Source organism: Mustela putorius, unplaced genomic scaffold (genome assembly GCF_011764305.1).
Source record: "Mustela putorius furo isolate JIRA1106 unplaced genomic scaffold, ASM1176430v1.1 tig00003859_pilon_pilon_pilon, whole genome shotgun sequence".
NCBI lineage: Eukaryota > Metazoa > Chordata > Mammalia > Carnivora > Mustelidae > Mustela > Mustela putorius.
This window is the reverse complement of record NW_025422011.1, coordinates 31,757,208-31,770,564: the sequence shown is the minus strand read 5'-3', so window position 1 is coordinate 31,770,564 and position 13,357 is coordinate 31,757,208. Positions and strand designations below refer to the sequence as shown.

At 45.9% G+C, this 13,357-nt stretch overlaps 1 protein-coding gene across 11 annotated transcripts in view; it reads right to left on the bottom strand.

Moving 5' to 3' along the window:
• The window catches only part of IRAG1 (inositol 1,4,5-triphosphate receptor associated 1), a 128,066-nt gene that overhangs the window by 76,251 nt on the left and 38,458 nt on the right, over window positions 1–13,357 (bottom strand). For 3 of the 11 annotated variants that reach the window (XM_045065828.1, XM_045065832.1, XM_045065833.1), the window contains exon 1: window positions 5,965–6,268. The exons of 1 other annotated variant lie outside the window; for it this stretch is intronic. In XM_045065828.1, coding sequence (XP_044921763.1) covers window positions 5,965–6,197 — 233 coding nt within the window. In that variant the 5' untranslated portion in view covers window positions 6,198–6,268. Of the gene's footprint in view, window positions 1–5,964; window positions 6,269–13,357 lie in introns of those variants that run through there. 7 more of the 11 variants (XM_045065831.1, XM_045065835.1, XM_045065829.1 and 4 more) reach the window with 5 other exon arrangements.

Sequence of the window (13,357 nt, the reverse complement as noted above, 5' to 3'; positions counted from 1 at the left end):
AAAATAATAATTCTAGCCCTGTTTCCTCAGCTTACAGCCACGAGGCAATAGAATCCAGGTATCGCCACTTCCTTGTTATGCCCTTTGGACAACTGACTTAACCTCCCAAGCCTGTTTTCCTAATCCATAAACTAGGTATAGCCATAGCTAACTTATAGGACATCATGAAGGTTATCTGAGATCATTAATATAAAGAGTTTAGTTTAGAACATGGTAGGCACCCCATGTTTAGCTTCTTTCCCTGCATCTGGATAGATACCTAACTGCTCCGAACATCCAGCTCCATGGGGGTGATAATTGCTGTTCTTACAGTGGGATTAGGGCATTGATTGCAGTAATATATATAAAATCTTTTTAAAAACTGTTTTGTGCTGTATTAGGGACTGAGGGCCTATTATGAGATAAGGACCTTGCTTGGCACTTTAGATATATTATTCTGGTAATTAAAGTCAAGCTGCCTGGGGTTTGACTCTAGGCTCAGTGACTTAGCTGTATTAGCTAGCACACATTACTTTGCTTTACTGTGCTTCAAATCTTCATCCCTAAGTACGGATAACAACAATACGTATCCCTCAGAGATCTTCTGAAAATCAAATGAGATAGTGTCCCACAAATCTAGCAAAGTGTCTGGAACATAGGAAAGTTTCCTTAAAGGTTCACTGTTGTTAGCAGCTATTACTGTAAGTCTCGGGTTACAGATGAGGAAACAGGCAAAATGAGTAACTTACCCCAGGTCCCACTCAAGGATGTGAAGCCCAGCTCTTTCCACACTGCCGTAATACCTATACCTTGCATTCCTATGGAACAGAAGCATTTCCTGTCCCTTCTAGAACTCCCTGGCTGCTTGGGGAAGCCTACTTGGTATTTTTCTCTTCTAAAAGGACAGCTGAGCACGCTCAGCTCTGGGTCTGTCCCACTGACTAATGTTGGTAAGCTAGGATGGGTCTCTCACACTCTGACACAAACAGGGAGAGAATTCCAGATTCATTATGGCAGCAGATATCAAGATCCCCAATTCTGAGCCAAAAGAGGAGGCCCAGCAGCTTTGTGGTCAGAGGTTCTAGGAGCTCCACAACCAATCCCTTCCTGTTAGGGCCACACACAAAGGGCGGATTCTCCAGAGCACATGCCAACCTAATTTTCAGTTAATTAAAAATTGGAGGTGGGGATAGCGGTCGGAGCAGGGATGCTACTGGTTAGTTGAGTGCTTCAGTAATCTTAAGTCAAAAAGATGCTGCTGTATAACATGGGTAAGCATCAAGTTGTCTAGAGGATCAGAAAATGCAGTACAAAGTAGGCATATAGGGAGATGTACAGAGGGAGTAACTCGTGTGTCGCCAGAACCAGGAATTGCATAGTGATCTGTGTTTCTAGGAGTCGATGTGCATCGTGTTGGGCTGTTTTATTGTCTGATCGTTGAGAAAGAAGGAAGAAGGCATAGGCAGCACAGTTTCTCAGCAGGATGTGTAACACTGAGCTGTATTTTCTGGCCCCATGGGCTCAGGCATCGGAGAGGATGGCAAGCAGAAGTAAGACCCTATAGTGCTTTGGAGCATGTATGGCAGTGCGTTTGCGGGGCCCAGGTTGGCTATCTCAGACAAGAACTTCAAAAGAACAAGACAGTGCCTGTCTTCAGGCACCCAGGGCTCCCACAGAGGGCCCCAGAGGCAAAGCCCCAGCTGCCAGGCTGTCTGGTTTCGAATCCTGGGCCTGCTGCTTATGAGCTATACAACCTTGAAGGAAGCTACTTAACTTCTCTGTGCTTCAGCTTCCTCAGCTCTGAAATGGGGATGATGATACTTACCTCATAAGGTTGATTGAAAGTTTAAAAAGTTAATACAGTAGAATAGTGCCTGGCATTATTATTAAGTGTTGTGGACAATGGAGACGGGGGTGGGAGTTCGTCAGGGGGTGGTGGAAGGGAGCTACTGAAACAGACGATATGAAAGGTGGTCTGCTTATGAGTTCACATTGACGTGCACCTGGGGACTTCCAGAAAGCCCTGAGAGAGGATGGGGATTGTCTGGGTGGAAACTAGAGCCAGCTGTTAGAGCTAACCTGAAAGTCTTTGCACATTCAGGTTTACAAGGCACTTCTGAGGAAGCCATGCTGTTCCAACAAGTCAGCTTTCTGTCATGGCTGCTGGTCACAGGCCAGGAAATGGTTGATGTCCTGGTCTTGCTGCCTCTCGGGCCCAGGGCCAGGTCTAGTGCCCCATGATTAGGGGAGACAGGTAGGTATGTGCCCAAAGGAGAGATCTGGGAGCAATGCCTGGAGGAAGAGAGGAAAAGGGACTGTGGAAGGATGCATAAACTGCCTTCCTCCATCGGTAGGTTTTCACCCACTATAGGCAGTTGTGGAGGGCAGAACTGAGGGGCAGTCACAGGGAGGAAGTTCCAGCTTGACCAGCAAGCCAAACTGGCCAACCACAGCACAGATATCCTTGTGAGGTGGGGAGTTCCTCCGTATACAGCTACTTCTACAAACTCCCAGGACCCAACCCAGAAGACACTCATTTGATAGGCCTAGGTTGGCAGAGGAATCCAGGTTTAACAAGCTTCCAGGTAACTGTCTGGGGGGGTCACACTATGCAGAACTTTGCCTGCCTGGGAGGAAAGGGGCTCAGATGAGATCTAGTATTCCTTCTAGCTCTTAGCTCTGATGATCTGTCATTCTGTGGTCCCTTAAGGTCCCAGGCTTGTATCCTGACAGCTTTTATTGCTGCCAAAATCTCTTGGCTATAAGCTTATTCATTTGAGCTCCTCCCTGTTCTAGGGCCAACCCAGAAAACACACTCAGGACATAACCTCACTGAGTGCATTGTCCAGAAGCTTTATTTCTTTGTGGGTCTTGATTACAGCTTCTGATTAGGGACCTCAAGGATGTGTGTGTGTGTGTGTGTGTGTGTGTGTGTGTGTGTACGCATGCATGTAGAGAGAAAAACAGGATCTAGGTCTGCAGCTTTTGTGTTTTTGTGTGAGAAGGTCTCAGCTAGTGTTCATGTCAGTGATGGGAAATGGGGGCTGGGGTTTGAGGAACTAGAAGTAGGACTGGACCCGGGGGAGCTGTAAACTCAGAAGGATGCTCTGGTTCTTTGCCCGCTTCACAGAGAAGGAGTTCACACGGTGCTAGGAATTTCAGCCAAATCCTCCTAGCCAACCCTGCTTTCCTGGCTGCCTGATTTCCGCTGCTCCCAGGAACTTGCACTCCAGCCCCTGGAGGCTCCAGCCCTATTCACAAGGCCTGACCTTCCCCTGAGGCTGTGGCTGCCTGAGAAGCCCAGTGTAGATTGTCTGATGGGTCAAAGAGGGAGGTGTTCTTCACTGACAATGCCCATGGACTTCTGGAGCACTCAGGGATGCCTAGTGCCTATCAGTAAGGGCAGAGAATAAAAAGATATTGCATCTGATGTCGTCTTCAGTTTAGGGTCTAATCTGCCCCAGCCCCATGGTCCTGCAAGTAAAAAAGGTACTAGAGGGCTGTGCTGATCAGAGTCTAGGAGGCAGCCACTAACACTTGCCCAGAGGAAGAGATGAGGAAGCAGAGGCACATAAAAGTTAACAGGCTCACAGGAAGTCTTTTGACCGGAATGTGGAGGAGCCCAGCTTGGTCTGACTCTAGAGTCCACATTCTTAAATCCTGTGTTAATGGTCCTCCCTTAAGGACCTGGGCATCATTTCACCTGAAGTCCTCATGGGTTCTTCTCCGGCTGGGCTCCAGCAATGTAGAGGCTAAGGGTATCACAAACATCTCCTTCATTGTCTTGACTTCCCAAAGGCACAGAGATAGAATCATGGCATTTGAAGGCCCTTCAGAAATCATGGGAGTCCATGCCCTCATGTTACAGAAGTCTGGTTCTGGTTCAAGGTCACAAGGAGAATGAGCCTGTGGAAAGCTGGAATCTGGAGCTCCTGCTGTTCTCTGACCCTCAAGTGTGTGATAGCTCATGGATTCCCTTCCCTGGCTTGGCTGTGCCTGGAAATTCATGCTCACCTCTGACCCACTGGAGCTGCACCTAGGTGTGCTCCGAAGTCGTAATGGTCAAGAGGGCTATCAGGTTTTTGTGCTATCTTGTCTTAGTCTCCTGAGAAGGCTTAAAGGTTATTTAGAGAGATGAGATGATGAACTACAGGTAAACTGAACTCAGTGTAAAAAGATCTCTTCACTCACAGTGGAGTTGCAGCTTTGCCAATTAATTATGCTTTCTTTTTTTCTTTCAGAGCACTTGTATTCTTGGAGAGCATAGCATGACAGCTGTTTGGGGGAGCTGGTTAGGATTCAGGAGCCATATTTTACATCAGAATCTGACTTCAGCACACTGTTGTTATTAGTGAGGTGGAAGGGGTCAGGAAGGGCCATGGTAAGAAGGAACCCAGGGCTAAGGAGTAAGGATGCTAAGGGGACAGAGCCTGGGAAAGTCATGACTGAGAAGAGGGAGCAGTCACATTTGAATCCAGATGCGATCTTTTGCTTTATGCTGTCATACCCTTCTTTCATCTTCAAACTTTCAGTGTATTAAATTTTTTGTTGGCTAAAACATATAGCCCACTATTACCAGTGTTTTAAGGGAATTGTCCATGCCTGGTTAGGAACAGTGGTAGAAAAGCAGCAGCAACAGAGTACCCAATTTGGGGAAGACCATACATCACCCATAGAAGAGCAACCTGCCACTGAGACCAACTGACATGCAGCACACACCAGCCCCATAACATTCCTGGAAGAGGTTCAATAAAACACTGAGCTGACTACCGGTGGCCAAATGCATGGGGGCTTGGCTTACCGCCACTTAGAAATTCAGGGGTTCCCCAAGGGTACCAAGTTCTGCAACATCTCAATCCAAGTTTGGGAGAGGGAGCTACAAGAAGCCATTCTTTTCTAAGTATTTACTGTCTGAGTTCCCACAATTATGATATGCAAGAAAACAAATGTCATTCGAACATGAAAATGTTCACTGAGAGTCTGCCCGCTTACTAAATTAATGCTCACTCATACATCCTTCCCTCCCTTAACAAGTCCCTTCAGGCTGAGTTCAGTTTGGACATCTGTCAGATAGGACGGGGGTAGTACAAGTGCAAACCAACTGCAAAGTTCATAAAATCAAAGAAAACAGAGTTGGAAAACTTCACATGGAAGGTCTCGGACCAGTAAAGAACAAATGGAGCTGGAGTAGATAACAAAGAAAAAATTACAAGGATGATGAGACAAGATAGGTTCTTTATGAGAAAATGATTTGCATATTGAAGGATCCATAGATGTCCTTGGGAAAATAAATGAAACCCTTAAATATTAAACACATAGTCTCTTACTGAGGTGCTGTAAAGTAAAATGTGAGGGATGTGGTTCATGTGAATCAATTATCATGTTGGCATAAAGAATATACCAATGCCAAAATGAACACAATTCTTTTGTCCTTCTAAAAAAAGTAGCACATAATCAATTTTTTTATATGTACAGCTAAAATAATTTGTTTTCATAATTTCATTTGTACAATGCAATCACAATAAGACCCTTTATTTCTTTTCATCATTTTTTTGCAATACAATTTTATTGAAAATCTTTTCCACTATCTACTATAAAATTTTGATCTTCATTTTAAGTAGACTCAGTTTAAATGGCCTTTTGCTGGTGACCATAATCCTGACATGACAAGGCCCTCTGTGCTGACAGTTCTCCTCCAAGTCTTTCTCCATTCTAGGAGGGTGCCTGCAGGGTTAGGGTGGTTGGACCTCCCAGGAAACTTCAGTCAGACATGGAGGTTCCACTCTCAGTATGGCTTGGCCAATTCAAATGGACTCTGGGTATTTATTCCTCAGTGTGGCAGCCACATACCTTCCCCCAGGTGCCCACTGCAGCCTGCACAGGCTGTCAGCAAACTCTCTAGTCAGGCTGAATGATGTGGCACCAGCCCAGGGTACTTGGCTTGGCCCCTGCCAGACTAACTGCAGGCAAGGAGGGGGCACTTACTTGGCCGGTGGGGCTCTGGGCTGCCTGTGGCTCTCCAGGGGGCTCCTCGTCCTCGGGAATGTGGGGCATGGCAGCCTCCTGGCGGGAGTGGCCGCGTGTGCCCGGAACCTCCACGGCGTCAGCCCCAAGATGCTCCAAGAGGCCTGGGCTCCGCAGGCTGAGGAGACGCCAAAAGGACAAGTCAAATCCACTCCCATCCCTGACCCAGGCTGGATTCCATTTCCAGGAGCCATGAGCTGCAGAAAAAGCCTGCTTGAGTTTGCATCAACACCAGAGGTTGGACTAGGCTAGGAGAGGGCATTTGGAATTGCATTTCCTCCTGTTCATTTGCTCTGTTTACAAAGTCAGAGATGACCTTAGAGATTTTCCATCTAATTTGGTCCTTAGAGTAAACACAGCTATCCCAGAAGGGAGAAAATTGCTTCAAACTCCTCAAAGCCATAGCTAATGGAGGACATTCCATGGGGATCAGATTTGTACTTATGTATCATTTATTAAGCACCTATTACATACCAGGCACTATCCTAGGAGCATTTCCAACATCCCCTAATTTAATCCTCATAATGATCTCTGATGTAGGTATTAGTATTCACATTTTATAGAAGAGTGAATGGCTTCAGAGAGTGGTAGCCATTTGCCAAAATCATATAAAGAACCAAGCATTTGAATCCCAATATTCCAGTTTTGCGGCGAAGGCTCTTTTCACTCTACTACATAGCCTTCCTTCCCTGGGTTGAGTAAGAGGAGGTTGTTTCTGGACTTTGTACCCTATGGCTGGCCTCATGTCCATCAACATCTTTTCTGACCCTTGGTATGGGGCTCTCTCCCTTGAGGACAACCCTCAACAGGCCTGTGATTCTGGAGGCTCCGCCAGGGTGGATCTTGTGTGCCTTCTGCAGTGCCCACCTGGAGCAACCTTTCTTTGCTTCCCCAGAAACCAGGCTTATCCTGTCTCATGGTGTAGCAAACTTGAGGCCCAGCTCGTATTGACCCAGTCAACATAATCTCACTTATCTCACGATAGTGATTGGCTCAGGGATAGAAAATAGGTTCACTGTATGGAACTAGAGGATATCATGCTTAGCGAAATAAGTCAATAGCAGAAAGACAACTATCATGTGATCTCCCTGATATGAGTGGAGATGCAACAGTGGGGGTTAAGGGGGTAGGAGAAGAATAAATGAAACAAGATGGGATCGGGAGGGAGACAAACCATAAGTGACTCTTAATCTCACAAAACAAACTGAGGGTTGCAGGGAGGAGGGGGGTTGGTAGAAGGGGGTGGGGTTATGGACACTGGGGAGGGTATGTGCTACGGTGAGTGCTCTGAAGTGTGTAAATCTGGCGATTCACAGACCTGTACCCCTGGGGATAAAAATATATTAAAAATAAAATAGGTCCACTGTAAACCAGTGAGCACACTGCAGTGTTCTGGGACCCAGGTGCTTTATCTTGCTTTGGGTGGTAGAACACACAGATGTAAGACCTGATGCCATTTTGTTTCCATTTGGAAGTCCAGACTAAGGCTAAAACTGACAGGCATAGAGAAGGCAGTAGGGCCAAGACACTTACAGAAGAAAAGAAGGTTCATCTCTGACCAAAGTTCACCTGAAGCCTGAATTCTTTCTGTACTCACCAGTTAAACAAACAATTAAATTTCTTAGTGTCTAAGTAAATTTGGGTTGGTTTTACTTATACCTACTAATTTATAACTACTTGTCCTAACTTATAACTACTAACTACTGTTACTTATAACTACTAACTATTTTTTCATGTTTCTCACCAATCAAGAGGTCTAGGACCATGATCTCGCCAACAGACCTGAACCAGTGGGCCTGGGTCCTCTGCTTCTTCTTAGAAAAGGCCAGTAATGTGAAGTTTCAGTCTGGAGAGGAAGGATAGCAAGGTAGAAAGAACACAGGTCTTGGAACGTTATACCTGGATTTGAGTTCCTACTCTGCCACTCATAGGCTGTGTGGCCTTGAACATTGGCTTTACTTCTGAGCCTCACTTTCCTTGTCAGAGGAACAGAGATAAGAATGTCTCCCATGCAGGAATGTTCTAAGGATGAAATAATATACAGCACTCAGCACAGAGTAGGTGCTCACAGAGACCACCTGATTGGAGATCTTCAGCCCAGGAAGCTCAGCCAGAGTCCATAGGCCTTTACCTAACCTCTTCCCCCACTAAATTCCTCCAAGTCCTCTTTCCCTAATGGCGTGGGAGAAGCCTTCAGGGACCTGCAGAACAAGCAACCAGCCTCGTTCTATAACTTCAGAGATTTCCTAAAGTTGTTGATCTGCTAGTCAGCAGATGAAAGCCACCAGATGCAGACCCTGCCCTCAGACACAGTCAGGGGCTTCTGGGACACACACAGGAAAAATAAAGAACACTGTCATTTACTGAGTACCTACTATGTCCTAGGTCCTATGTAAGGGTGCGGGCTGCAGGAAGCTATAGGTGGAAGTCAGAAAGCCCTACCATCTCCCATGATACTAGATATTCTTCTGGTCCCACAGGGAAGGCCCAAGGGCCTAGAGCCAGAGGGTTGTAGGCAGGCTCAGATCTGACATCAGCCACAACTCTGAAAGATGCCCCTATCCAACATACACACCATTGACTGAGCTTCCTGAGGAAGGCAGGGATTTGATTCATCATTGACAACTAGAAGAGAAATTGCTTATCGACTGGTATTTAAAGAACTAGAGAACTTTAGCCACGGGGTTGGTCAATGTGACCACCATCTTGACTTCCATCAGTCTCGGCAGTGGAATGGTAGTTCAGCTTTCAAACAATTGGGGTGACCTCTGCTGGTCAACTCAAGAAGTCTCACTTCAAGTAGGAAATCCATGAACTAAATCATTCGTTCATTCACCACACTGACTTTACACAGTCCCTACCAGGCCCTGTGCCAGGTGCTGGTGACTTAAAGATGATGAAGATGTGGTACTCCTTGGGGAGCAGAGTCCAGTGGTTGGAGGCAGTATGAAAACAATGTAACTGTTAAGACTTTGAAAGTAAGAGAAGTGGCAGGATCTCAGAAAAGGATCCCCAACTCTGAAAATTGGGACAGGTGAGATAAAGTTTTAGACTAGATCCATGTTAGAAATGGTGTTTGAGCTGAACCTTGAATACTGAAATGCCGAGTGAAATTTCTCTGAACAGAATTGCTAGAGGGGAAGGTGAAACAAGAAGGGAGAAGCCCTACTGAACAGATTCAACCTGTCTCTTGGGAATGAGAATATAAGGCCAGGGCATACTATGTGTCTCTTCCCAACCAGCCACTGTATGGATGAAATAAGCAACAGATCTACCCAAAGGTTGGCTCTGTGATTAATTTCTATTACCTTTACTTGGATTTCAGCAGCAGTGATATCAGTCGTGTTGGACAAAGTATATGGTCACAGGGGTTGACATTAGCAAAAGACTATCCACAAACCCCAATTATACTGGGAAAGTTGGTGCACCTCCCTAGAAACCTCTTAAGTGATGATGGATTTATGTGAAGGTTCATCCTGTCTTAATAGTAATATGGTTTCCAAAACATGGGAGGTGACAGTTCTACTTTCTTTTCCACCTTAATCTATATGAAGTGTATTGCACTCTGAGTGGTAAGAAGGATTCAGACAAATGGGAGTATGTTCCTAAAAGGGGAAGCAATATGCAGGAAGCAAGAATTTGTCTTTAAAGAACTAAAAATCTTTAGCCTGGAAAACAGATGGTGCAGGGAAAAATAAAAGTGCTTCTCAGATACTTGAAATTCATTCCTGTAATTCTGTTGTCCCCAAAGGATAAGTGCATGACCAATGAATGAAAGGTCAGATCAAGGCAAGGGAATCCTCTCTAGTGGTTGAAACTATTTGAGATGAAACAGGCTACTTTTTAAGGTAATAAATTCCCTACTCCTGGGAGAGTTCCAGCCAAGTCCAGGGTAATGGTCATAGGATTCCTAACACACTCCAGGGGCCATTTTCAACCCTAGGTGTCACTGAATTCTTTGACTCTTCCTAGGGACAAGAAACCACGAATGTAATGGTCCCATTTCATACGATTCTGGGATCATGGTATCCTAAAGTCACATAAAAAAATATCTCATTTTCTGTTCCTCCTCACCTCCTGCTCTTCAAGAAAGACCTTAATTTAAGTCAGTCCCTCGGTCAGAAAGCAAAGCAAAACAGAAATGAATTAAGTGAGACAAGCACTAAGAGATGTAAGTTGCTGCAGGACAAAGCAGATTGGAGGCTGGCTGTGGCCCCACGTTTGACAAGACAGAACCCCGAACCCCTCAGGGGGAGCCCCAGCAACCCGGCCTGCCAAGGCCATTCCCACGCTGCTCCTGCCCTGTTTGCTTGCTCTCCCGTCCATTATTATAAACTCTCTGCTTAAAATAGCAAGGTAGCAGCAGAGTCCTTCCCCCAGGGTGACATCTGGGTTCTGCTGGAGCTTGTGGGCACATGGACCTTGCATCCATCACAGCAAAGTTAGGAATATAATCTGCAGGAAGTGGTGATCTAGAGCACCGACCCATAAAAGGAAAAAATATTTAGTAATGTTTGGTCTCTGAGCTGCTCCTTCTTTAACCTGTTTTCAGGGCCCTTCTAACTACCTCTTTAGCCTGGTGGGTAAAGGGTTAGACAGGTCATTGTCAAGAGCCAGTCAGCTTTTTGGATTCTACTCATTCTGTCCCCAGCCAGTGCTTTATAACATAGTTTGGCCCATTTTATAGGAAGGAAAACTGAGGTGCAAAGGAGGGAAACAACTTAACTGGGTCCAGTAACCTTTGTACCTAGTGCAAATTACCTAAGCCTCTGCTGGGATAACTCTCCAATCATTTGTGTAACTGACAAGGCCAAACGTCTCTAATCCATATTTAAATATTTTATCGGCCCCCAACCATGCTCATGAAAGAAAGCAAAACTACTATACTTTTCTTCATTCTCCCATTCATGACATATTTCTAGTTTGCCTATTGAGTGTCACATACCATGCTAGGTGCTTTCAAGTGCTATCTAGCTTAACCCCTGTGAGATGGGTTTTATTATTTCCATTTTACATATTAAAGAAGTAAGGATCAGAGAGGTTCAGTAACTTGCATGAGCTCCCACAGTCAAGGATTATATAATGCAGGCTAGTCTGACCCCAAACCCATCTCCCCACTCCTCTCCTCTATCTCCTCCACCTGGAGTTCTGCTAAAGTACAGTAGAACCCAACAGAGGAACCTGCCCCACAGAGAGCGGGAATGTACATTCCCAGTGGAGCTGTGGGTGGGTGGGTGGGTGGGGGAGGCAGGGCAGAGGAAGCAGCAGCTTGTCAGGCAGGGGTCTTATGAGGGCAAAGGTGTGGGCCTACAGTTTGAGGTTTCAGGATTCCAACTGTAGGGTAACAAATGCACCCATTTACCTATCCATCTATCTGTCAGGCTATATATTCACCCACATGCCTTTGACTTCTCCATTCATACAACTGTCCATTTGTTTGGCTTTGAAACTTTTACTCCAGAAAGTCCTACACTTGTTAGATCAGCTGCACAGGCTCTGCCCCCCTGGAAAATCACTATAGGGTCCTATGGACTGTGGGGAGAGTGCAGGAGGGCAGGAGAGGACTGCTCTGATGGAGTAGCCATTCAAACATAGGCATGCCCACCCACAGCTGGCAGAACACCTCCAACCTGCACCCCTAAGCCTGTGGGAGGGACACTGGCTTCCTGTGGTGGTTGCCCGTGTCCCTACAAGCACCATCACTGCTCATGATTTAGCAAGGGCCTTTACAGAAACCTCATAAGTACTATATTCTTTTAAAAGGTTGGGAGTTGAGGGAAATTAGAAGGGGAGATGAACCATGAGAGACTATGGACCCTGAAAAACAATCTGAGGGGTTTGAAGGGGCGGAGGGTGGGAGGTCAGGGTACCAGGTGGTGGGTATTAGAGAGGGCACGGATTGCATGGAGCACCGGGTGTGGTGCAAAAACAATGAATACTGTTACACTGCAAATACATTAAAAAATTTTTTTTAAAAAATGATTGTACTTATTTATTTCAGAGGGAGAGAGAAGGAGCGCACTAGCAAGGGAGAGGAGTGGATAAAAAAGCAGTCTCCTGGCTGAGCAAGGAACCCAACACCAGGCTCTGTCCAGGACCCTGGGATCATGACCCAGTGTATTATTATGAACATTATTAATCCCATTTTACAAGTGAGGAAAGAGCCCTAAAGACTTATTCAAAGTCACAAAACCCATGAGGTCTGTCTGACTCCCCAGTCCCCAACTGGTCAAGGCCACTGGCTCATGGGTAGTGGTCTTGGCAAGTAGTGGCCTTTATAATGGCTCCAAGAATGCCTCTCCCAGAGCCTTGCCATCAGCCCAGAGGAAACCATACTGCTCTCTGAATCACAGTGACCCAGGAGCACAGTCTACAAACTGAGTGGCTCTCACATTTTCTTTGTTAATCTTTGGATGTCCGGGGAAAAGCCAGAGGCCCTTCTGGGGAAAAAAAAAAAACGGGCTAATCCAGACTCCACTGACCTTTCTGGAGTGACTCAGAATTCTCAGAAGGGAGGTTTTTTGTTCTTCCAGCTTTGAATTTTTGCTTTCATTTTAGCAACACAAAGAATTTGAAAGAGATTAGGTTGCTATTAATACCACTGGTCTATCTCTAGATGAAGAATTTGATGAAGGAAATTGTTTGGGGTGAGTGCACACACATCTCTCTCAGTCCCTCTGCAAATTCAGAGGATGATGGAGAGGGCCACTGGAGATCAGCAGATCCTGCCTCCTGCTCCCATATTACAGATCCAGACAGGGGCAAAGACTTAATCAAAGCCATACTTGTGAGTGAGGGGCCATTAGAGAAGGTCCCAGAACCCCTATTCCCCAGGACTTGCTACAGACATCAGCTTTCTGCCTCTAATTTTGAAGGGCTTGCTTTTGGTATATGATAAACAAATGTGTCCATGCTGTGAAAGCAGGCGTCTTTTGGCAGTGCCTCCCAATCTTCCTCCTCCTGTGGTTACTCTCATGGGAGAGAGAGGGTGCTCCCTGGTTCCTGATCTCACTCCAGGGCTGTCCCCCCACACACTTAGAAAATCTGGGGCATCAGAGATCAGGCCAAAGTGCTGATAGGCACTTCTGTGGGTCCCTAGGCCTGGCTAACTGCAGAACTGGGTCCTAGATCCCATAAGCAAGCCTAAGCAGGGTTCAACTCAGGAAAAAGCCATCCTGCTTCCTAACCTTGGGATGCTGCAAGAGGGCTTTGGAACCTGGAAGATTGGATTCTAATTCTCTTCTGCCTCTTCCCTGCTGGATTAGTCTCCCCTGGCCTCTGTTTCTTCATCTTCTCTATTAGGGTTGTTATAAGAATTAACTTAGAGAATACAAGCAATATGGTTGGACATTGT